This window comes from Rutilus rutilus (genome assembly GCF_951802725.1).
Source record: "Rutilus rutilus genome assembly, chromosome: 3".
Classification (NCBI taxonomy): domain Eukaryota; kingdom Metazoa; phylum Chordata; class Actinopteri; order Cypriniformes; family Leuciscidae; genus Rutilus; species Rutilus rutilus.
Genome location: NC_140211.1, coordinates 31,596,972 through 31,619,992, shown reverse-complemented (window position 1 = coordinate 31,619,992; position 23,021 = coordinate 31,596,972). Strand labels below are relative to the sequence as shown.

Here is a 23,021-nt window from a genome sequence, read left to right as displayed (position 1 = left end):
GAACATTGAGCATGGACTAAGTCTTTATTCCAGACATCCCACCTTTCCTGAAAGTTCCAGGAGTCTCCTACTCTCCCGCCTAGAAATTAGTTTTTGCAGAGTCTTATTCACCTGTTTGGTATATGGCAATAGAATTCATAAAAGTTCATAATGTGAATTACATTGCTAATGTCATGACAGCACAGATCTAATAGTGGGACACATTGTAACGTAGTGTTACGCATAGGATTTAAACCTGGCTAGTGTCTTCTGCTAGTTAGCTAAGCATTAAATAAATATCTAAGCTGCTAAATAACAGAATGGATATTAAAATAATACCAGATATGTCTCATTTTAAATAAACACTAAAATCTTAGATAAATGAATTCAGTAAGATATTCACAATGGTTAAATGTTCAGCAATTTTTTTTGGCACAGTTTAGTTATAATGGCACAATAAACTACACTACGTTTTGTGATGCTAGCATGTGTGGAAACATGCATAACATTAGCCTACAACTAGCCCACTCTTCCCTATAGGCTTAATATAGCCTACTAGAAAATCTGGAACACTTACCAGCAACAATTGGAACACAGTGGTGAACAGAATGCCTGTAAAATTCAATATCAAATTGTTCCAATTGAAGTTAGTTTAAGGGATAAATGTTAAAACGGCTTGCCATAGCGACACATTAATCTACTGTGTCGTCTCGCATTTGATGAATCTCAAATTGCGATCTTCATCTGCATAAAAGAAGACAATAACTCAAAGCTTGACTTTATGATTACGACTGTTTTGAGCTTTTGTTTCTCTGACATCAGCCGTAAAGACTTTACTCGCAAGCGTCTTTCCAAGCAGGATTGTAGTTTGGGGGCGGAGACTCGCAGCAACATTACATTCTGCATCCAGACACTGTGAAATATGGACACTGCCATGAGAACAGTCGTGATCATTCGAGCTCGTTCAGCTCTATTCATTGCAGGATCCGAGCACAGCACAAAGGCAGGAATGGGATTGGAGATTGCGGAGAGGTGGATGTAGTGTTTGGGCTCTAGATCTAGGTCATACACACGGCTGGAGTTTACGGTGACCGTTTTGTAACGAGGGTTGTTCTTTGTTGAGACATTGTTTTCTGCCTGGCAGTTTTCAGAGGACCAGCGGAACACTGTTTCAGACCCAAATCTGCTCTTGTATCTGGGCGGGACGTGGAGATAAAAGAGTTCAGCATGAGGAATAACGAGGAGGCAGAGGGCTTTGATGGCGAGGCCTCCAACACCTCGATGATTTCAGGGGCCAATAGTCCGTATCAGCCGACCACCGAGCCCGTGCACTCCAGAAACGTGTTCATGGCCATCAGGTGTGACCTGGACTATCTCAAATCACATTTCGGTATTTTAAAAGTTGTCGAAGTGGTAAGTTCGAATAGTCACGGGGTTTCTCTTTTCCATGAAAAACTTATGAGCCTAGAAAGGTTTGCATTACTGAACTTCAGCAAGGTGTATTTCAGCAGAGTCAGTCAGTATAGTGACTTCCCGTGAGCAATATTACTTCATCAACAGAGCCATTGATATTTCTTTCTTTCTTTCTTTCTTTCTTTCTTTCTTTCTTTCTTTCTTTCTTTCTTTCTTTCTTTCAGAAAGCATTTTTTTCTTTCATAAAGCATTTCCCCCCCACATATTTGATTTAATATCCTCCCTGATTACATTCTTCTCATGTTAGACTTTATTAGTGTAAGAAAGACAAATTTCCCATCTTTTGGATTTTATTCAAAGTAAAATATTTAAGGCAAAACAGATGTCTCCATCATCCAAACATATAGGCTACATATAATGTATATAAAATCCTTTTTCCTCTCTCCACATATTTCATTTAGATATTTACTCCTGATAACATTCTTCTCATATTGGATTAGTGTGAGAAGGGCAGATTTCCTCTTTTTGGGGATCTAAAATAAAAATATTTCCTGTTGGATACATGCCGGCAGGCATCGCAATCTCTGGAATGCATCGCTGACGGAGGGGAATGATGCCTGGAGTCTGAATGAATTAACTTTCAGATTGCACTTTAGGTCCACTTGATTGGCAAAACACCCAAAAATCTATAGAGTCATCGTGGTCAGACAAAACAGAAACTCACATAAGAGCTTTCTGCCTGTGAACCTCTGCCAGATGTCGAAAAAGGAGTGGGAAGCGTAAGGAGAGAGAGAGAGAGAGAAAAAAAAAAAGTACTCTGTTGTTCTGCTGGCTCAGCAAAAGCAAAGCATCTCCTGGCCCTCATGGTGATGCACAGTTAAGAAACTGCATGCAGGGAGGAAAACAGAGTGGAACTAAGGAAGTCACAAAGGCTTGTGTACTCTGCCAAAGGAAACAACCTGTGTGCCAAGTACAGAAGATAGTACTGTCTGCTTAAAGATTGCTTAATGAATCAAGTTTTCCGCTTTTATGTGCGTCTCAAGGCTCAAATGATTCCACAGACAGATTTTAATCGGATTAAGTGATAATACTTGGAAGCACACATAGTGGGCATGTGGAGTACATGCACTTTTATCTTCATAAGCATAATGAGTGGCTTTCTATCTATGCTGTTTTATGTGAACCAAGAAGCTTCATTTGCCTGTGGAGTCCAATTACAGGCAGGCACGGGTTGTATAGTAAAGCTCTGGTTGTAACAGCTTCTTCAACCTGTTTTGACTCTTATGAGAAAGACCGCAACTGATCAGAGATTAGGAAGTCTACCATGGGGATGGAAGTAAAAGTTGAAGAACAAGCTTCTAGTAGTTTGTTTAACAAACATCCTGAGGTGTTTGTTTTGTAATGCTCAGTGAAGGTCAAACGCCTCGTCTATGAGTTGTTTCTTTGCTCGGGTAGACAATGTGGTATGGGACGTTTCGTACTGCAGTAATGAACAGCTTAGTGAGAGGGAATGAATTTAAAATAAAAGACTGATCTAAAAGCTAAACAGGATATGATTCAGAAAGTTCCCACATAACTGTTTAAATTGCAACATTCCAGTGATATCCCTTGGGGTGTTTTGAGACGCGACCATAATATCTCTGACTTGTTTGAATATGTGATCAATTATTCCTCAAAACAGAGATTTAATATATTACCCACTGCACATGAGAGAGGCTGTATCGAGCTCCGCTTTAGACTTTAGTTTTATTGTGTTCTTGCTTTTGTCACATTACTCCTCTGGGCCTTGGATATGTCCTCATTCTGTCCTGCTAACAATCCGAGTGCTATTTGGATTGTTTGGAATTTTTGGGGGGTTAAAAGGAGCAGATTGAGCTGTAGCACAGGGTTTTTCACATGGCTGCATGTTTCCTGTTGCTGGCTTGCCAAGAATATTCAACCATGGCTGTTTCTCCATGTAGTGGCCAATGATTTACCTAAGGCTCCCGTGGGATAAGGATAAGGAGGAGACTATTTGACTGTTTAATCTTTGTGAAATGTTTTGTCCATCTGCAGATGTGGTTTTCTTGGCTAATATCAGTGAATCATCCATTCCATTCACAGAAGAACAAAAATAATCATTGGACTTTTGCATTCAAATATAATCTGTTGGGCTTCTACAAAAATTTAATCCTTAGTGGGCGTTTTTTAGGGGTTTACATAACGTGTTTTTGCAAATCTAGACAGAAAAGATGTGGGGTGCAAGCTGTCTAATAGCTATACAGTAAAGCAAAAGCATACTAATTAAAGCACTGCTGTTAATTTTTTATTTATTTTTCCATTAAAATAAATAACTATACAATAAAATAAGCATAATATTGGTCAGTAAGGTATTTTTAATTTGTTGAAAGCCTCTAATGCTTACCAAGGCTGCATTTATTTGATCAATAATACAGCAAAACATTGTTATTTATTACATTATTATTATTGTATTATTTATTTACTGTCACACCCTTAATAAATAAAAGTGTTTAATTTGTTAATAACTTTTTCTTTTTGTTTAAAACTAGCCCCAAACTTTTGAATGTTAGTATAAGAAAAATTATAGGTAAACTAGTTGACCTCACTAATCTATTGGTCAGTTGCTCATCCCTAAATTAACTCTTTTAAATGTCCTTTGGTAGAGAACTAGAGATACTCTCCAACCTTTTGTTTTTATATGGCTTCCTTTTAGTTTGACCAATTTAGACTGAAGTTTTGAAACTATTGACCTTTCCATTGTCTGTGCGAGTTCTGAGAATAAAGCCACACCATTTGTATAAACCGCCAAGACTAGTCTTCAGTTAGACATCATTTTTGTTATAAAAACGTAGATTGGCCTAATTTGATACCAAAAAATTAAGACTGAATGCCCCTTGTTGAACTGCTAGTGGGTCATACTAGATCTTTAGACACTGTCTAAGTGGCTATTGGCTATTGGCTATGGTTATGCAACTTGCCCTTGGCAGGTGTTTTCACCTTATGTCACCCTGACATGAGTAAAATTATGGATGTTTTGGAGCTGTCAAGTTGCATCATAAATGTGTCATTTTACCTTAAAGGATAGAGTTTTTCCATTTTGATAAGGAACAGTTAAATATAATGAAAGAGCTCTCTGTAATGTAGCGAGTTGATGGACTCGCCAGATGCTTTTTGCTCATGTACTTCTCCACTCGCTCTTGTGAAACTTACGCAATGTGGAGAGTTTGCTCATGCGAGCATCTCCAGGGTTAAGAAGCTTTGGAATAGTGGTTTAAATTTTGTGCAAGGAGCAATTCCCTTTAGGCGAGGAAAAGACTATTGGGTGGGTGCTGGAAGGCTCATTTCCATTTAAGGAGGAGCTCTTGGAACACAATGCAAGCTGTCAGACCATTCATTTTCTGGGCACAACAGATGGCGCGTGTACAAACTGGGGATTTGACTCCATGTGGTCATTGCTACAAGGAACTTGCTGATTGCCTAAAGTAGGGGGGCTCTGAAGGACAGCAGAAGGAGGAGGAGGAGGGTGGGGAGTGACATATAAACATTACTTTCTGTGCGCCTGACACCTGCTGCCTTGTAGGAGACAGTCTGTGCTGCGTTTATCAAGATCAATAACCTCATCTCCAAATACACATCTTTTTGATGGTGTGTGATGCTGGCTCTCCTGGCACTGTGACAGGAACGATGATATGAACAGTCTGTGGTACACACTTCCCCAATGTGATCAGTGCATAAAAGCCGGATGAGATGAAGAAGGCTTTGTGTAAGTAGGGGAAGTGGTCAGTAACTGTTGACACTTTGTGATAACATTCAGCCTTCCTGAAATTCTGTAGAATATTTAATTACATATCATTTTTAGAAGAAATCTACTGATGGTGGCTATTTTAACTGAGTGCATCATGATGTAGCAAATTAGATGTGTTGCCAACTTGGGGGTCTTAAAGCTATAGTTTACCCAAAAATGATTCTCTTTCTTCTGCGGAACATCAGAGAAGATATTTTGAGAAATGTCATTTTTGTTCTCCATACAATGGATGTCGATGGTCACCAAACCTGTTTGGTTACCAACTTGATTCAAATTGGGTTGCACAGAAGAAAGTAAGTTATAAAGGTTTAGAATGACATAATGGTGTGCAAATGATGACAGAATTAACATTTTTAGGTAAAATGTCCTTTTAACAAGGCACCTAACCCCACCATATTTAATGTTGGTTGCTTTGAATAAACGTTTCAGTCAGAATGAACCAACCAATTGGAAGGGGAGAGAACTAGGAAGAGAATGCAAATCGAAATGTGATGCAGTGTTTTCATGCCTTCACAAGCTGCTTTTGACTCAGAAGTTACAATTCATAGAAATCACATTAACACATCATATTTTATTTTAAATGATATTTATTTATAGAATTATTTAAGCCAATGTTAAAGCTGTAAGAAATGACTTCTCTTCTCAAAACTATGCTAATTCAGTGTATTTAGCATTTGTGCTCATAGATACTAGAACATTGCATATGTATAACATATGAAGAGTTCAGATGCAGTCCATCTAAAGTTTTTGTTTAATATTAACATATTTATCAGGCTCCTATGTATAGGTTTCTACCAAAGTACCGGCATTTCTGAATGGGCTGAGGCTGGGATTTAGTGAGTTTGAAGTGAAAGTATTTGATGAACGTATACTATGTGCGGAGAGCATTCACTCAATATTATTATCTCATTTTTGACAGAGGTGGCTTTTAGAGGCTTTTGCATCGGAGGTCTTCATATGTGCTTTTTTTCATATATTTTATTTGCTGTATTTGTTTGTGTAAAGAAAAGAGGAAACTCTTTTGCATTGTAGATCAGGAGACTGATCTGTTCAGGTCTCATACTGTAATTGCTGTCGTGCTGGCTGATGCTTGACTCGATTTGCATTTCAAATGCACAGCATGAGCTTTCGAGAAAGAATACTTACATTTTTGTTGAGTCTTATTTTCTTTATTGATTGACAAGTTGATTGAGAGTCCCTGAGAATCAATATTTTAGTCCACACATTTAAAAACTTTTTGGTCCCACTCAAATGGGGCCCTTTGCAGTTTTCCAAAGAGTCTACACAAGTTGGCAGTTGGATTTAGAATTTTATGAAAAATAACTGTCATGTTCACACCGCCCCAACAGACATCGACAAACGCTGATTGGACATGTTCAGTCAGGTGAAAACAAACCCCGACCAATGGCAACAGACGGCAACAGGGGTAACACACTGATCCGACAAAACCCAACAAACTTGTTTGTTGGCATTTGTCTGTGCGGTGTGAATTGGCCTTAATGCGTAAACTGTTGAATAGCAGACCCACCCATCAAGTTCATTCGAGTTGGATCCAATTGGATACCCTACTACAGTGTCATGGTCCAGTGGATGATTTTGCTTTTATTTCTCAGCATCAGGAGAGGCTAAATTTGTCTGCTGACTTTCACTGTCGCTCCATTAGCAAGCCTACATCCAGTTCTTTATTCATCACAGAAATCATTCATTTCATAGGGAGGTTTCCACATAGTACTTCCATATCTATATGTGTGCATCTTCTGCCGTATGACAGCATCCGGTCCGGGCCAGCTGGAAATGGCCCCCGTCTGGATGTTGGAATGTTTTGTGGCAGTGGTTCTGTCTCCCCTGTTGGAGCGAGCCAACCTGTAATCTGTCTGAGGTTTTATGCTGGAGAGTCAAGGCTGCATAACACCTAAATAGCGTTTTAACCTCAGAATTCTTCCCGTGCTGTGGTCTACTGACAAATGCGGCAGGAAAACATTGGTGAACCCTCTGCGACTTCACTAGGGTTCAACACACTCTACAAGGCCCTGTTATGACCATGTGGAAAACGCATTACAAAGTAAGCGCTGAATGTAGATGAGTCATTTATTCCTTGAAAAAGCCTTTCGAGAAAAATACTTTCTTGTGGTTCTTCACTGCTCTTCACAAAGGACTACATTGTATTATATTGTGGTCTTAAATCAGAGATAAATCTGTATAGTTGTATCGTTTAAGTCAACATCAGATGCTGGCTTTGATTTTCTGCTCGATAAAATTAAGGAGGTTGTTTACTGCTTGGACAAATGCTTGTTGTGTTGTTTTAAAATAATCAGTTTTCTCCTCTCTGTTGCAGGTCCTGGCTCTCATCTCTTTCATCTTTATTGAGACCGTAATGATGTGCTCGCCTTGTGCCGGCGTCTACCTCTTTGAGTTTGTCAGCTGCAGTGCCTTCGTTGTCACAGGCGTCTTGCTCCTCATCTTCAGCCTGAACCTGCACACCAAAGTGCCGCATGTCAACTGGAGTCTAACAGTATGTCGTTCTTATTACCTCAATGATTTGATTTCCACACAAAACTTCAAAATCCTTCACAACATTAGACTTTTAAAGGGATAGTTCCCAAAAATTCTGTAATCATTTATTCACCCTCATTTTGTTCCAAAACTGTTTTTGCATAGCCTAGCTTAGCATTATTTTATTTCTTATCATTTTAAGTCGCTATTTAAATGTGTTTTCTGTGTATAAAGACTGTCCAATCCTGCTCCTAGAGGGCCAATGTCCTACAGATATTAGCTTCAACCAGCTCCAACACACTTGCCAGGAAGTTTCTAGTGCAGGGGTGTCCAATCCTGCTTCTGGAGGGCCACTGTCCGGAGGGAGCAGCAAGACGATGACGACGTCTATGCGACACACCGAAGCAGTTTGTTTATATCTATACATACCTTCTACCCTCATGTTTGTCTTGCACAAACGGCAATAGTCGCTGAACGCCATCGTGTACACATAAATCTCTGACCATCGTCTTCTTCCACGTCGAATTTCTGTCGCTCTACATACGTCATCTGGTATAATTGAAACGATTGGCTATGAGCTACGTACAGGCGCATTTGATAGACATTCGTAGCACCCAATAAACGGCTCTGGGCATTCGTAAACCACGCCTCAAATACGAGAAAATGAACATGTGGTTCCCAGACCACGTCTCAATGAGACTAGGTCGGACGTTAGCCAGGCTAGCGTTTTTAGTCGTTTGCACGGATCCTTGTGAGCAGGGATTGTTTTGACAACGTTGTCGTCTGTTTGCAAAACAAGCAAAGGAAAGACATTTCCATTTTTAGTACATCGTTGTCGTGAAAACATACCCTTACTAGGCATACTATAAACTTCCAGGCAGGTGTGTTGAAGTTAAACTTTGCAGGACAGTGGCCCTCCAGGAGCAGGATTGGACACCCCTGCAATGCATAATATTTTAAGAAGCGCATGTGATAATAGATAATGAGAAAGCATTAGTTATTTGTGGCATAAATGAAACTGGTTTTCTGTTGCCATGACATACTAGAAAAAAGCTGCTCTCTTGTGCCCAGTGCTGCTGAGGAGGAGGCCATACACACGGGGTTCGTATTGCTCAGAATGGGAGCTTGTGTGCTCATTAAACCCGCTTCTAGCAAACATGAATTGCTGCTCATGGGAGATGAATTTACTGATTCACTGAAAGATTAATAAGGCATGGTTCCCTTTGTCCCCTTGCCTATACACACACACTCACACACAAAGCTCAGCATAATTGGACCTCAGTGCTGTGGATCTATTACAGAGCTTATGATGGAAAAGACTGTAGAGTTTTATTTCCAGAGCTGTGCATGTACCAAGAAAAGTAACAGCAACTCACATCCAACCATAACTATCTCATTGCATTATGGTATACGCAAGAATATGTGCTTAACCTCACACAGACAAGAATAAAGTACCTCTACCAATTTAAGTTCAAATTTCTGTTTTCTTTAATGTTTAATTTGCCCACCCAGACGGAAAGTAGATGGAGAAAGTTGAACCCTTGTTTGCAAACTGGTTTCAAAAAGTCCTTTATTTATGCCTTTAACGTAGCGATTTTGCTTCTCTCAAGTTAATAAGCATCATCTGCGATATTGCCCCACTGTTTAAATCCCCCAATCAGAGTTTTAACCTCTTAAATGGATATAGTTTAGTGATCTCCATTGCGATATTCTGCTCAAATGACGAAATGCAATAAAGCTAAACGTGAATCTTGACTGTATTGTTTGCGATTATGGTTGCTGAATAGATGCATTTACACAAACTTTGTACTACAAGTTTTTGTTGTTTTAATAGAAAAAGGTTCACATATTTTGGAATTATTTAGAATTAATATTATTAATTAAATTGTTTTAGCTTTTGTCAGAAGCTTCTTATGGTTTTACCAGTTTTCATAATGTAGGGATTGTGTTAATGTATATGATAATTATGATAAATCAGGAAACTAGATGAAGTAAAATAAACTGTTGTGAGTATGAATATGAGCTGATGTTCTCTTAACGTTCTTCTCGTGTTTACTCAACTGAGAACACTCATCATTAATAATAGCAATTATAATTTTTTAGCAAAATAATCATGATTATCAGTTTAACCATTTATTGTGGATTCATTTAACCAAGTATACATGGATATATAAAAAAGCTTAGAGCATTACATTTTGATTTAGGACAAGACCTTTTCTCTGTCTTAATTCTTTGACTTGTTGCTTGTTTTGGCACTTTTTTGTTTTATTTACAGTGGAGAAATAAGAGGAAATGGTGGGGGGGGGGGGGTAATGCTGGAATGAGATCAGGAAATGTTGAGAGCCGGATTGTGTTGGTCATGGGGGAGATATTAAACAGGGTTTTCGAGATGTCCAGTCGATGCATGTGAGTGTGTACGCTCTTGCTTATTTTGAATACTGGCGAGTTGGGGTTTTCTTGGTATTGCCATGGCTCATTGGAAGAACTGTGATCTTTATAACCATTTCAGCTGTGGTGGGGCTTTGGAGCTTTTGGACTGAGCATGATCCTGCCAGGCAAACCCCATGGGCCCAGGCCTCTCATTTGTTCTGGAATGGACGCACTTGGGACAGGGGTTTGTTCAGCAACAGCCTTGCTCTCCTGCCCTCCTTCATGTTTGTATCCCTGGCTTTCGTAACTTCACCACTGCTGTGCTTCAGGAACTTTCACATAACACAGCGCTAAAAGTAAACGGTACTTTTTGGTCCTGTAATTGTGGTTTCAGAAGAGTTTTTTTTTTTTTTTTTCATTTTGAGATAAAATCCTTCCAAACCCAGCAGCAATTAAACTTCTCTCTATAAAGAGCAGAACTGTGGTGGACGTTTTAGGTCTTAAAATCGTTTTGTGCTAAATCTGTTATGTCGACTAACGTTGATTTAGTTGAGATGGCAGCAGATTGGAGTGTACACACAAAGCTAGCTAGTTGTTTCTTGTGGCACTTGGTTCCAGAGGGGCGGTTGTGTGGGACGGTCCGTCTATTGTACGGCACCCCCTACTCCCGCTGAGTGCTTTGATGGTGTGATTCAGTGCCAGGCTCAAAGGGGGCTGGCATGGTGACTGACATTATTGAAAGTGATAGGTCAGTAGAATGAGCGCATTCAGCTCGCGGTGGTACGCTGGCACAATTGTACCAATTCACAAACCTTCCCTAACCGCACACATGTACATACATACACAGAAAAGCACAGCCAGTATTCACTTAACACAACTAGAAATAGATGGTGCATTTTAACAGGAGAGGAGGAGAGATTTGACTTTGTGAGGTGACAGGATAATGATTGGTTTTACATTGTGTGCTTTAATGGAATGGCCTCTGAGACTTGAGACGCATTGCAGTAAACCTATGATTATGTGTCATTACTGAACATGAGCTACAGGCTGACTGAGAGAGGGTAAAGATGCATTAAAGATGTGTAATTTGGAAATCGGACTCATTAAGACTTGTAAAACATCATACGTTATTATTCAACTAACTACGGCTGCACTCGAAAGGTGAAAAATGATGCCTCCGCAGGCAGCATATGGGAGGTACGGAGGCAACATGGCACGTCTGAAATAATCCCATGATCGTTTTCATCTGATCGTTTTTAGAAGGCAGCATTGATGTATCTATCCTTCACTGCCTATGATATCACACTATCTGGTGCGTTAGATTCAGTAACAGTTCGGCGGTTGTTTGTCAGCCTGTGTGTAAATGTACGTTTTTGACCAACTTTTTCCTCTTTCAGTGTCTTTTTTTTTTGTCTTGTAGTAATTAAATATTTGCTTAGTTATCACCAAAGCTCTCTCTGTTTTGTTGTAGATCATTAAACTGTTATGCTGCCTCAGAAGTCTCTCTGAAATCAGTTTTGAGTGGTACTTTTGGGTGCAAACGCTGCCTGCAAATTCACTGCCTGAAAGGGCAGCCGTGCAGACTTTCGGACGCAGCTGTAGATGTAGATGTAATATTATTTATTTCTTATATTGTCTCGTAATCTTGTACTATCAGGATGATTTCCCATCTACAACTGCCTTTTATAGTGGTGGAAACTACCTGTATAGGGAGGATCCAGATCAAGGACAATGGTTAATATAGCATCATGCTGTCTTTCCACACACAGATCTTCTATCGCCCTATAATCCATCGCGCTCTTTAAGATCACTAAATTCAAGGCTTTTGGTCATACCTAGGATATCCAGAACCACCAAAGGAGGGAGAGCATTTTCACATTTGGCTCCAAAACTCTGGAATAGCCTTCCTGATACTGTTCGTTGCTCAGACTCGCTCTCCCAGTTTAAAACTAGATTAAAGTCGCATCTCTTCAGCCAGGCATTCATATAATATTTTTAATCTTACAGTTAAATCCGGTCTCTAGTTCATAAACGCCAGAGGAGAACTGGCCCCCGACTGAGCCTGGGTTCTCCCAAGGTTTTTTTTTCTCCATTAGGTCACCTGATGGAGTTTTAGGTCACCATTAGGTCACCTGATGGAGTTTTAGGTCACCATTAGGTCACCTGATGGAGTTTTAGGTCACCATTAGGTCACTTGATGGAGTTTTTTCGGTTCCTTGCCACTGTTGCCTTTGGCTTGCTCAGTTGGGGATATTTTGGGGATATTTAATTTTATCAATCAATAAATTCCACTAGAAACAAACCTTGTTGTATTATTTTAATTTAATACTGTGAAGCTGCTTTGATACAATCTGTATTGTGAAAAACGCTATACAAATATACTTGACTTGACTTGACACAGAGCTTTAGAGGCCCTGTTTACACCTGGTATCAAGATGCGTTTTTCGTCGATCGAATCACAAGTAGACGAGGCAGGCACATACCCGTTTACACCTGGTATTTTAATCTGTCTCTTTTGTCCACTTTCAATCGCTTCTGTCCTGATTTCTTCGAGGGGAGGGTCCATGGGCGGGTAAATGTTTGTGTTTTTTCAGGTCTTTCTATCTAATTAACTACATAAGCTTGCGCAGTTTATATATGAACGCACCCGGAGATGGCGTAAAAACAGCCCCCGCCGAACTCTGTGCGTGCGTGTTAGAAATCAGGAATGGTGAGAGAACATTGTGCTTGGTACATTTTTTGTTTTTAAACCAAATTTGGGTCTCCAGCCAACACAGTTTGAATCCCGTCTGGCTAGCGCACTTCCCATAATGTTTACGCATTAGTTCAGTAGGTGGAGAGTAGGAGGTCTTTTGTGGCTGTTCGAACACATTCGACCACATGAGCGTTTACAATACTAAAGCAATCCGGTCGAATGCGTTTTCGACTACCCCTGGAAGTGGTCGAAAGTGGACAAGCTCAAAATGTTTTAGACCCCGTTTACACCTGTTTTTAGCGTCGTCCACTTGTGATCCGATCGACCGAAACGTATCTTAATACCAGGTGTAAACAGGGCCAGAGAGGCCCAGCACACCAAAGGAAGGTCCAGGAAAAGCTTTTAGCAGCTTCATTTAAAGCTTAAATCTCACCACCGAGGCAGATGAAGAGATATGACTGAAACTTCAGGATTCAGGTTATATTGCCCTGCAAACTTGGAATGGTTTTCTTCACATTTCCAAGATCTATGGGCCTTCTGTTGCCTAAAGCAGTGTGTAACTCAGTATTAACGCACCACTGAGAATATTTGGCACAGGCCGTATACGGCGCAGAAGCTCAGCTGAGACCACACCTAATTCTCTGTTTCTTGCACACATATGCATGCATGGTTTTACATTGATTCTCTGCTTGAATATGGCTCTTGTGCATCAATAACTTTTTTGGCAACAGTTTGCTGAATGCTCTGTCCCCCATTAACACACTCTAATGGGTATAGAAAATGTGAAGTCTTTTTTTGAGGGTGATGCTGTCCAAGTGTACACTACTCTTTAAAAGTTTGGGGTTGGTTAGATTTTTTTAGTATTTCTGAAACAAGTCTTAATGCTCACTGAGGCTGTATTTGTTTTATAAAAAAAATTCTTACTATTTAAAAACTACTTTATTCTATTTTAATATATTTTAATTCAAATATAATTTATCCCTGTGATGGCAAAGCTGAATTTTCAGCATCATTACTGTTCAGTGTCACATATGAAATATTTCTGAAACCATTGTACTGCTTATTATTTTTGTGGAAACTGATACTTTTTTCAGGATTCTTTGATGAATTGACATAGAAAACTTTTGTAACATGATAAAGGCATTTACTGTAAATTTTGATCAATCCAATGCACCCCCGCTCAAAAGTATTTATTTCTTCTGAAAAATTCCTTTGTTAACAACTTGGAGGGCCGCAGTGGCTGTTAAATACATGTCCCAGTTTTAGACCCCTCCTGAGGCCAGTTTGCCTCCTCTGCATGCAGTCTGCCAGCACACATACACACTTCTGAGAGTGTATTTCAAGGGCACTTATGACTGCTTTGGTACAATTTCATATTACCTGCATTAACTTAAACGTTAAATGCAAACCTCCATGATTATATTTATGATACTATTGTGCTGTATGTTCATCATTAAGTAATTCTGTGGACTTAGTACTTTAGTTTAACCTCAGGCATATGCTTTGTGTTCTTACACTTAGAATATTTTAAACACGTCAGCAGTTTTTCACATTATGTGTGTTTCAGAGTTTGGTTTGGCTTGCATTTGATCCATCTGTTGAAGTATGTGTGAAGGCAAAGGCTGGCTTGGCATGTGTTTGAACGATTGAGACCGTATCCTGGTTTTGGCATATTGTTAGTGTGCTATATTGCGTGTGAGATGGGCATGGTTTCGCTTGAGTGCGTGTGGATGATAGAAAATCATGTGAGACTCCCATCATGCATTTTGTCACATGGGTGGTCATGCCTAAGTCACGCTGGAGTGCTTATTGGCTGCACACAGACAAACCACCCAGCTCCTCTCAAAGTATATTTATGCAGATTTTAAGAATAAAGCGAGAGAAACGTAGACTTTAATGTTCTGTAGTGTGGGAAATCTGGATGTTACCTTATTGCTTCAAGGTTCAACTTTTCTTTTTTTTCTGCTAGCCCAGTCAAATCAGTAGTTTATATATTTACTTTCAATAAACGTACATGGTCACACTTTATAATAGGTGTCTTTAACTACTGTGTAGTTTGATCTAAGTACAATGTACTTATTGTGTTGATCTTGTATTGCACAACATTTTTGCTGCTATTGATGTGGGATACGGGTAATGTTAGGAAAGGTTAAGTGTTATGGGTATGTTTAAGGGTGGGTTAAAGGTTAAAAGGGAAGGGAAGGCTCAAAAGTTAATTATAGGTGTAATTACAGAAATGTATGACAGATGTAATTACATTCAGATAATTATAATAATATAAATACAATATAAAAACATGTATGTACATAATAACTAAGTGCATTGTATCAAATGATTACTTTAAATGTAAGTACGTAGTAGTTAAAGACACCTAATCTAAAGTGGGACGTTAAATATAATCAATTGTATATTAAATATAATATATGAATATAATAATTTGTAACAAAATGCTAAGATTTATGTTTAAAAAAAAAAGGTTATATTATATGAAACATTTATATTTTCAACCCATTCTTAATGATGCATCAAAGATAATCATAAATCATTTGTGCAATTTTTAGCTTATCTTAGTGCAAAAGTTTAATTCGCAACAACAGTGTTCAGTACATAACAGACAACCAAATGTTTCATTTGCCTAAGGCATAAAAACATGCACATGGTCAACAAATGTAGGACAAATGTAGTGAACGCAGAACAGTTAAAACTTTCTTTCACATTGAGTGGTTGAGCCCTAGTTAGTGATCACATAGCATCCCCTTCCTCATCCAGCAGATTCACTGGCCACAAGCGTCTTACTGCATGTACAACTGAAGAAGACAGTCTGTGTTCACTTGCAGACATCAAAGCCAGCGGTTCATGGTGCATCGGCCTGGGATGTGACATTTGAGGTGCCAGCCAGTGAGGTTCAGTTTCTTTGAAGGGCTTGTTACATTTCACCCCCCACAGAGCCAAAGCTCAGAAAAAAAACCCACATCTATTCCAGAGTAGGATCTCTCAGAAACCTCCAAATGGTTCCTCTCATTCTCACTCTCTCCTGAAAACTTTGACTCTAATTTGTGAAAGTATTTAAACTAAACTGTGACGTTATCGTTGCGAAGTGGTGGGTGGATTAATTGAGGGAAAACTGTAATACATGGGAAAGAGACTCGCATTCCTCTACCAATGCCCATCCGTCACTTCATAACTGCATGACTGTAAATTAATGACTTTATGGCCCAAATAAAAGGTACTCATGTGTTTTTGTGATCTAACATAAATGTGCAGATAGCAAATAGGTTGCACACAGCTATATTTACACGAGTCTTTGCGTGTGGTAGTACAAGGGGTTTTGAGTTGAAAATAACAGGTTACACTTGATAGAACTGGTTTCTGAATGATTGCCCTAAAGGGTTAGTTCACCCCAAAATGAAAATTCTGTCATTAATTGCTTGCCCTCATATCGTTCCAAACCCGTAAGACTTGCGTTCATCTTCGGAACACAAAATGATGATCTTTTTGATGAAATCTGAATAGTTGGTTAATAGTCGGTTCTTTTGGCTCCCCCTGCCTGTCAAACTGCATCACTGCAGTCAGCATGACCACGCCTCACTGCCAGCTCTTCTCTGTTCACTCTTTGGTCATGAAAGGGTTTTCTGGAGTACCATATAACTCCAAACTTGTGAATGTGTAAATGTTGATATGACCTTTTTTTATTATTATTATTTCATGAACTAACATGGCCACATAAACACTGCAGATAAGTATAGTTTTCCTTTTCTCTACACAAAGAATGTATTATTTGTATGAGATGTCTCTTTTCTCCTGGATCACAGCAATCAAAGTTTATGTCTTATATTATTTGTCAGTTTCGACACCAGTCCCACATTTAAATGTGGTTGTCATCCTAAAACTTTGCAGTGTATACAGACAGTGTCCTAACAGATCAGAGATTATTTTGAATCTGAGAAGTGCGAATTTTCATGTTTGTTTTTCCCAGTCTGTAGTATCAAATGATCCTTTAGAAACCAATCTAATATACTGATTTGAATCCTGTCACTCACATGAGACCACAGCAATGATCCGATCAATTCCTAATGGACAAAAATCAATCAAGTCCCACCCTACAATTTTTTTCTTGTTCGAGAAGCCGTTTCACTTGGATATATTTATGACACAACAGGGAAGAAAAAGACTATTACTATTGCAACTTGCATTTTTATTCACATTCTCTCTTTCTCTCTTGCAGGATCTAATCAACACTGCCACCAGCACCTTGTTCTTCTTTCTGGCTTCAGTGGTTTTGGCAGCCCTCAACCATCAATCTGGAGCAGAGATTGCAGCTGTGGTACCTATCAAGCTTACTCAGCTCTTTATTTCATGAATCCTGTCCCTGTGGTTGTGGTTGAATTCTAATGTTTAGTCATTTCGAAAGTATTTTAAGTGGACCCTAGTCTGCCAGGGCTCTGCTGCCCTCATGTGGCTGAAATGGAGCACGTAGTCGTTCCTGGAGAGAGTCCTGGACAGGCAGACAGCGGGAAGTTTTGAGAAGTCATAGTCATGATCCATCTGAATGATTCACATTGTTTGCTTCGCTTCTTTGATTTTTAACACCGAAAACCTCTCTGCTTCCTCTTTCCCTGTTTCTCCATCCCACTTCACTTTTCACTCACAGTTTTGTTCTTCTCACATGTTGTTTCTATCTCAGAATTTAGATTGTGTCAAGTTTTGACTGCATCACTCATTACTAGATCCACAGAAGCACAGTTTGGACACATCACTTTTGTTTATGAAATATTTGAGCTAATTTGATTATGTTTTTAGCTGTGAGTAAAAGTGAAGCACTCTCAGCTCTGTTTAATTCCACAGAATTTAGGAAGCCTTTTTCCTGAGGTCAGAGAAAAAAAAACAAAAAACAAGATAACTGTGAGATAAAACAGTAAAGAAAAAAGAGTATATAAAGTCACAGTTACTTTTTTCTTTTCTTTTTTACTTTGAGGCAGAAAAAGACTTCCATAAGAATTCCATTGATTTTCCTACAAAATCCCCAAAGAAAATGCCAACAAAAGTTAGTTTGTGTGTTTTGGTCGAGGCTGCAGCCGACCTCTTGTGTCTGTGAAGAGGTTTGTTGTGTCTGCTCAGTGAAGAGAAGTAGATGATTCCCAATATTGTGACAGGATCAGGTTCTTTTACTCAGATCCTGACCTTTATGATTGTAGACACTTCATGAATGACCTGAGCTCAGCACAATATCCACCAACACCCTAGAAGTCAAAGGCTGGGGATTTGTGCTGAGTGTTTTATGATACAGATGTTCTCAGCGGGAAACCACTTTAACACCCGGGGATTTTTCTGAACCACAGGGCACGGCAAATTCCTTCGGCTCTCAAGGCCTGAGAGAGAGAGAGAGATAGACAGAATTTAGTATATTATGGTAGAAGTATAGATTTAATGTTATTTTTACTGTGACATTCCAAAAATGCTTATTCTGTAATCATTTACTCACCCTCATGTCGTTCCAAATCTGTAAGACTTTGGTTAATCTTTGAAACACAAATTAAGTTATTTTTAATGAAACATAAGTGTTTTCTGTCTCTCCTTTAAAAGTTCAGCGAACCAAAATTTAAAAGATCCAAAATGGTCATAAAGGCATCGTAAAATGTGAATGTGAATCTAGGGGGATTTAATCCAAGTCTGGAGAAGAGATACACATGCTTTATATAATGATCAGATTTAAAGGAGAACTCCGGTCAATTTTAACATTGAGCTCATTTTTTTGTAAATTTGGAGTGCTGTCAGTACAGAGAACAACGACAAAAATCGGTGTTGCCTACACCGTGTTATCCTCGTTTTAAAATTTGCACCCTGTTGACTTCAATGGGGCAAGTTTTAAACCTGCTTTTAGCCTCTTAACATCCTTGATGTGTCATTACAAGTGCACAGGTCATGTGAGTGATTCCTTCGGAGTGAACGCAGGTGAAGTCCACAGTAGTCGATTGTCGAGTTCACGCGCGTGATCATAGGTACTAAACCTATGCGCGTGAACTCGACAATCGACTACTGTGGACTTTGACCGAAAACAGGATGTAAATACAGGTATGTGCACTGGCTGAATAAACATAATTTTTATTAATATCTTTCACATCTACTGCAGTCAGATTCACCCGCGTTCACTCAGAAGGAATCACTCACATGACCTGTGCACTTGTAATGACACATCAAGGATGTTAAGAGGCTAAAAGCAGGTTTAAAACTTGCCCCATTGAAGTCAACAGGGTGCAAATTTTAAAACGAGGATAACACGTGTAGGCAACACCGATTTTTGCCGTTGTTCTCTGTACTGACAGCACTCCAAATGTACAAAAAAATGAGCTCAATGTTAAAATTGACCAGAGTTCTCCTTTAATGTAGGCTTTCATTTACATCTAAACATCAGTCGACACACAAACATATGGTAAACACGGAAGATCATACATTGTAAAAAAAACGATATGATCAATAAGTAATGACCACATATATTTTTACATTGCTTTAACATCAAAATAAGTTAAGCCATTTTTTTTCTTTTTTTCATAAGTTATTCAAGAATCAACTAATTTTTTTAAGTCAGTTCAAATGATAAGCATCCAAGTTGATTGTACTTAATTTGAGTCAGCAACATTTTTTTTAAATGTGTGTGTGCATCACATGCATGTCATACGCTTGAACAAACATCACTGGTTCTCATGCATCAAGCACACTCGTTCGAGCTTCCGTTTACCAAATGCGATGTATGTGTTTCGTTTTATAACTTTTTTCAAAGAGCTTGGAACGACGTGAACAAAACAGGAACAAAGGATGACAGAATTTTCATTTTTGGGTGAACTATCCCTTTAAAGCTCATAGTTTAAAGCTGAAATCTTGTGTGTTTTCTCCAGGTTTTTGGGTTTCTGGTGATGGGAGTATATGGCGTGAACACGTATCTGGCCGTGCGGAGATGGCGTCTCGGGGACTCACGAGACGGACCCCTGCAGACCAGCGAGTACATCCGTGCGCGCACAGCCTCGCGGGGAGAGGTGGAGTCACGGCCTGAACTACAGTAAACCACACAGACGGACCAATAGAGACCGAGACAAGCAAAGCCCCGTCTGCATTCCTGTCACAGTGTGTTCTTCTGTGTATCCTCGTGACGGCGGGCAGTTAGGATGAGCGCTTACAAACAAACAGTTGTGTGAACAGTCTGAAGTGGAACAAACTTCTGGCATCTTCATTACCATCAAGCCTCAGGCCGTCATCATTTGACTGTGTACTTCAATCTTTCCGCTAATTAAGGGCTTTACCTTACCGTGATCTGGATGAATATTGACAGAAACTCACTCCACTGTGCTCCTAAACTTCTCCCAGCAGAGAACCTGAACGGTTTTAATAATGCCTGCAATAAACCACTTGAACCCCCTTCTATTCAGCTCCATTCCCAGTCGGCTAAAATGAAAGGATTGCAACTGTTTCTAAAATGTGTCTTATCAAAGATCAACTGATTTAAGTGATCTGAAGCGGGATGGGAATTTGTGAGAGGGTTTATGAACAAAAAAAGAGGCTTTTTCTCTCTGCTATTGTGTTCCTGTATCCAAACACATCTGAGAAAACTGCAGTTGGATTGGGCCGTTTTTCTGTAGAGACGAGGTTAGATGTTAGGAGCACCAGTATTTATTTTAATGTTAAATATTTTTATAATACCACAGCTTTGGTATAGCTACATTGTACCAAATGTAGTATTTCACCTCGTGAATGTGACCCTGCGGTAAAACTGACAACAACGGCTTTCAAATTGTGTGTGTGTGGGTGAAGGGGGGTGCGAGTTTAATGAAACTTTTTAGATACTTCCGATTTTTAGATACTAAATCTTGTGTGCATAATCTATTGTTTTTGTTCTTTGTGGTTGTTTCTGTACTCCACTGTGCACTCAACCCTGTCCAGTTATCTGTATATATCGATTTAAGCAAGGGTAGAGTTTTTGAAGAAGGTGTATATATTATGTATCTGTGTGTATGATATGGCGTTCATGAAGGGTTCCTGTTTGTATGAATTCTTATGACTGAAACTAACAGACTGTATGTGAAGGAACAAGTGTACTGCAGTACATATGGATGCATTTGCTAAACTGTGTATCTTTTTTCTGTGTGCCTTAATCGTAGAGGCTTGACTAGTCAAAACACTCAAACTCCTGGACACTAATGTTATGACAACATTAGCAGAATAACAGCTTAAGTGGATGTGAAATTTGATGAACTGATCCTTGGTATGAAGATCTGTTTTTCTAAAGTGCTTTATTGATCCTCTAATGAGTCTTTTTAAAAGGAGCGTCATGGAACGACATTGTGGGCGGAATGAAATGTATGTTTTACCACAGATTTTAAGGTGTAGTGCAATTGTATGATTTTTTTTTGCCCCTAGAAAACGATCGTTCGTAGTATTCATTTATAGTCATACTTATGTCTTACTATCTGAAGTTCTTCAGTGAAGTCACATTTATGTTTTGGAATAGGACAATGTTGAAATGAAGTAAGTTTGAGGTGTAGGCTCACATTATAGAGATAGAACAACACTGTGGACTTGAAAATGTCGAAAGACAATCACAAGAATGATTTACGTCTTAATGGACTCCGCATTAAAGTGCTAAAGTCAAATTTGTCCTATTTTGAAAGCAATACTGTCTGTGTGCTTATGCTTTAATAATGTGTAAAAGCTTTCACTGTGCTTTGACTATGCTAAACTTCATACTGGAAGATTTTGGCATCTAAATAACTCCTGATTTTGACCATATGGTTTGGACTGTATCTTTCAACTCAAGTATTTCAAAAGGAACTATGTTGACATTTTGAGGGACTCAAATTTTGATAATGATTGTACTGTTTCTTGTTGACACTTCCCGTATTCAAGAAAGCAATGTTTTAATCATGTAACAGTGCTATAAATTTGTATTTTTGTATTTATAGAGTTGTGCATAGACTTACAAAATGCTAATTGTTTGAAACTATTTGTGATGGCAATCTTTTCCTCAAATAAATGGATTTGAATGGACTGTTGATCTATTATGGAAAAAAAGCCTTACTATGGTACACTGCATTTAAAGACCCCCTGTGGTGAAAATCAAGTTTTAATGTTGTTTAAATGTCTGTGGTGTTTTTAAGATGCTTTAAGACAAACCATGTGAAAATTCATAAGTCAACAACATTGCTGAGTATTTTTCTCCTTAAAACTGCAGTGAACCAAAGATAGTCTTAAAAAAACTCGGTTTGAAATCGCTGGTGTTTCATACATCACAAACTACATCACAAATACCTTGTAACCAATCAGGTCAAGGTGCGGGCAGGCTTTAGCATATCATTAACTGTTGAAAAGCAATAGAGTCTCAAGGGAAGCCATGTTATCCTGGTATATTTTTATGTTGATAGGAAAAATCGGGTACATTTAGCAATATAGCGGGTGAATTATGTATGATGATGTTATGATGAACTATGCCTTTCTCCACTGATGTTCTATGATGTTCAAAGCGTTTCTAAGGATGTTGATTTTCAGAAGGCAGACTAAGATGGCGAACGGGAACGTGATTTGTGTAACATTAGCAACACATTATTAGCTGTTTGATAACGTAGTCAAGCAAAAGGCTAATCATATTAATTATCGTTATGTGTCCGACGTTGTAAAGAGCGATACAATTGTGCAGCGTTTACTACAGTACCTTGAGTAAAAGCTGACCGGGGGAATCTCTGAGCTGGTGTGAGTGAGTGGGGGCGGGGCCAATTTGCATATTCATAGATCCGCGTATACTAAATGAAGCAAGGGTGTAAAGTTACATTCAAGCTATTTTAAGGCATGAATAAAAATATATATAAAAAAAAAAAAAAAAAAAAAAAAAACAAACATTTAAATATGTCATTTTGGTGATCAAAAATTTGTTTTAAAGCTACACTGTGTAGGATTTTCTCCCATCTAGCGGTGGAATTGTTTATGACTACCAACTGAATATTACCTTCTAGCCCCTCCCATTCCGAGGGCGTTTTAACTCCTACGGTGGCCGTATTATTTCAAATCTGCCGGCAGTCGCGAGTAATCTCCCCCTCACATTCTGGTGCCACTGAGTGTCAAAACGCGAAAGGCAAAGCTTGAATTTCCAGTTATGTCCCTCTTTGGCTAATGTATTTTCAAGATGGAGGCGCAACATGGCTGCCGCCATTCGAGCGACTCGCTCGTATGTATTCGAAATGGAAGATTCTACGCTTACGAGAATACTTGATTAGTTGGTAGAAG

At 39.0% G+C, this 23,021-nt stretch overlaps 1 protein-coding gene across 1 annotated transcript; it reads left to right on the top strand.

The window, feature by feature from the left end:
• Positions 1-663: 663 nt before the first annotated feature.
• cmtm4 (CKLF-like MARVEL transmembrane domain containing 4) lies at positions 664-21,796 on the top strand. The gene is made up of 4 exons (XM_084404555.1): positions 664-1,392; positions 7,533-7,709; positions 16,981-17,079; positions 19,649-21,796. Exons 1-4 carry the CDS (start codon positions 1,207-1,209, stop codon positions 19,811-19,813), a joined length of 627 nt encoding a protein of 208 aa, XP_084260681.1. The 5' UTR covers positions 664-1,206; the 3' UTR covers positions 19,814-21,796.
• Positions 21,797-23,021: the final 1,225 nt, after the last annotated feature.